This window comes from Lipotes vexillifer, unplaced genomic scaffold, assembly GCF_000442215.2.
Source record: "Lipotes vexillifer unplaced genomic scaffold, Lipotes_vexillifer_v1.1 C27171555, whole genome shotgun sequence".
Lineage (NCBI taxonomy): Eukaryota > Metazoa > Chordata > Mammalia > Artiodactyla > Lipotidae > Lipotes > Lipotes vexillifer.
In genome coordinates, this window is record NW_006795814.1 from 1 (window position 1) to 3,287 (window position 3,287).

Below are 3,287 nucleotides of genomic sequence, written 5' to 3' on the forward strand. Positions count from 1 at the left end.
CCCGTGTCCCCTGCCTTGGCAGGCGGACTCTCAACCACTGCGCCACCAGGGAAGCCCCACTTTCCCATTTGACCCCTCCTTACCCATGGCGCCCTCCACAGTGGACTTGGCACTCATGGTATCCTTGGTCCACCTGCTCTAGGACCCCAATGCAGACACCGAGTGGAATGACATCTTACGCAAAAAGGGCATCTTGCCCTCAAAGGAGAGTTTGAAAGATCTGGAGAAGCAGGCAGAAGAGGAAGAGCAGCGGGTCCTTCAGCAGTCCATTGGTGAGCGTGCCGGTACTCATTATTGAGTGTCTGTCTGCTTAGGAGACAACTTGCCAGGCCTCTAACTGCTTTGGTAGAAGGATCCTCTGAGCAAGAGTTGGGAGCCAGGGATTGGAGTGCTGAGGTGGATGCTGCGTCTGGGATCTCAGGCGGGTCACAGGGCATCGCTGGCTTCAGCTTGCTGCGCCACAGAATTAGGGAGACTTCAGAGGCCCCCTCTGTTTCCACAGTTCCTCGTCTGTGTCGGATGAGCACGTGATAACCCCGAGGAAAGTATTTCCAAGTCTTGACTTTCCTGGTCTGTGATTCACTTTGGATAATGTCATGGAAATCTGCTCAAAAGTTTTTAGTGTTTGTATTCTCGTGAGGGTGTACTTTATCTTTGTGGTTTGATTACGAATATTAAAATAGCTTGATTTGGGGAAGCATAAGATGTTTGCAGTGTACAGGGTCTAGGAGAGGGGCTTTCTCACATGTAGCTGTATCACCTGAATTGGAATCCCTTGGGGTGCTTGTCCCAAAGGCAAACAAACAAACAAACACACACAACAACACACAGAACCTACTGAAACAGAATCTCTGGGGGTAAGGCCCAGGACTCTGCATATTAAACCAGTGCTTCAAAGAGTTTCTGATTTACACCAAAGTTTGAGAACCATTGACCACAGGGGCTAGGCCTTTTGTTCCCTGTTGACTTGTTAGAGCTAATTTAGAGAAGGATTTATTACAAAGCGTTTATCCTGCAAATGTTTACTGAAGGATTGCTGTGTGCTGGGTGTTGTTCCTAGGCAGTGGGGCTTTAGCTGTGCACGGGTTGGACAAAGCCCCCGTCCTCTTGGAGCTTACATTCTAGCGGGAGAGACAGTAAATTATATGTGAGTGAAATGTAGGAAGATAAGGCAGGAAGGGGCCGGAGGAGGGGTGGGTATAATTGCAGAAAGGGTCAGAGAGGGCCCCCCTGGCAGTTGAGTAGACCTGAGGGAGGTGAGTGAGAAGTGGAAATCATGTTGGAGAATCCTCCAGGAAGCCAGCAGGACTGGGAGACAGTAGTAGGAGCTTCAAAGAGGCAACTAGAGCTCGGACCATTTAGGACCTTGTAGCTTCTAGTATGGACCTTGGCTTTGCTGCCAAATGAGGTGGATGTCACTGGAGGTTTGAACAAAGGAGTGACGTGTCCTCTGCGTTGACAGCACCGTCCTGTTGTTGCCTTACTGAGTGCAGACTGTGGGGAGGCAAGGCAGGAAGTGGGGAGACCAGTCTGGAAAAGGCTGCAGTGGTACCTCTGGCAAGTGGTAACGTTGGCTTGGAGCAGTGCGGTGGGTGGAAGTGGCCAGATCTGGGTGTATTGTGAAGGTAGGACTGACAGGAGTTGCTATGGATCCTATGATGGTGTGAGGGAAGGTAAGTCAAGGATGACTGCAGGGCTCTGGGCTCGAGCAGCCAGAGGATGGAGTTACCACCAGCTGAGATGCAGAAGGTTTGGGGAGGAACAGGATTGGAGGTAAGATCAGGAACTCTGTTTGGGACATGGTCACTTTGAGATTTTTATTAGATGAATAGAGATGGTAAGGGAGCAGTTGGGGATGCTGTCCCAAGCCAGAGAAATACGGGCTGGAGGCATAACTTTGGGAGTTGTCAGCATGTTGCTAGTATTTAAAGCTGTGAGATGCGGTCAACCAAGGGAGTGGGTATCGATAAGGAAGAAAAGGGGTCCAGTCAGCAAAGGGCCTGAGGGAGGGGCAGCCATAGAGGGAGGAGGAGAGGGGGCCAGAGGAAGATGCGCTTTTGGGGAGGAGGTGCTGATGGGTTGGGTCAGATGTGCTCATCCGTTGAGAAAACAGAGGCCATTATTGACCTTGATAAGAGCAGTTTTGGGTAGTGATGGGGTGGGGGTCTGGGGACAAAAGCCTGATGTGATGTCAAGAAGCAAGGGTGTTTATGGCAATAAAAACAGAATACAGATTTTATAGCAGTTGATTAAGAGAAAAGGTAGAGCTGCCTAGCACTCACAAGAGTAGGCCAGGGGCTAGCCCTTTCACCCTAGGAAGGGGAGGACTCAGTGGGTGTCCTCGCGGCTCCTCAGAGGCATGAGCACTGTTATGCACCTGTCCGTGAATGTCTGTGCTTTGAAGATCTGGCCAGGTTACAGCTCAGGCAAGTGCAGCTCTCCTGTTTTATAAACTTGGGAGACTTCCCGTTTGTATCCTTACCGTGTGGAGGTAAGAAAGCCAGGCCAGCAGCTGTCTTTTAAAAACACCCTCCCCTTCTTATTTACTAGTGTAACACCTTAAGTACTTTTTATTTGGGTTTGGGTGGGCTGGGGATCTTTTGGTGTTGCATGCACTCCTTTAGGAAAAGAGTGAAGGGAAGAAAACCAAAATGTGTGTTTGCTCATCTTTCACATTTCTGGTTTCTTGCCAACTCGATGACATTCAGTGAAAACTTATGAAGACATGACTTTGGAAGAACTGGAGGATAATGAAGACGAATTTAATGAGGAAGATGAACGTGCAGTTGCAATGTACAGGTTAGTGCCACCCAGAGGGACTGCTTGGCTTTTTGTGTGGCACTAAAATGTGTGTCCTTTGAAACATTAATAAATCTGGCAAGTCAATAAATAAACATGGACCTTTACAAAGGTTGCTGTGTGAAAGGGGTGTTGTGTGTGCGTGTGTGTTTGTAAGATGTCTCTCTCTTCCTTCTGTTGTGCAGGCAGCAAAGACTGGCCGAGTGGAAAGCAACCCAACTGAAGAATAAATTTGGAGAAGTTTTGGAAATCTCAGGAAAGGATTATGTTCAAGAAGTTACCAAAGCCGGTGAGGGCTTGTGGGTCATCTTGCACCTTTACAGACAAGGGTGAGCTGATCTCATGACTGTATTTAAATGTGAATTTGAATTTATATCTTGAACATCTCAGGCTTAATCCACCCAGGAGGTTTTTTTGTTTTTTGGGTTTTTTTTTTTTTTGCGGTACTCGGGCCTCTCACTGTTGTGGCCTCTCCCGTTGCGGAGCAC

The 3,287-nt window shown here is 48.6% G+C and overlaps 1 protein-coding gene across 1 annotated transcript; it reads left to right on the top strand.

Moving 5' to 3' along the window:
- Window positions 1–142: 142 nt before the first annotated feature.
- LOC103073179 (phosducin-like protein 3) lies at window positions 143–3,128 on the top strand (the record flags this gene model as incomplete). Its single annotated transcript, XM_007467908.1, has 3 exons — window positions 143–272; window positions 2,709–2,799; window positions 2,985–3,128. Coding segments are annotated over 3 exons (365 nt in total), but the record flags the coding sequence as incomplete, so codon positions are not given.
- Between the last annotated feature and the right edge of the window lie 159 nt (window positions 3,129–3,287).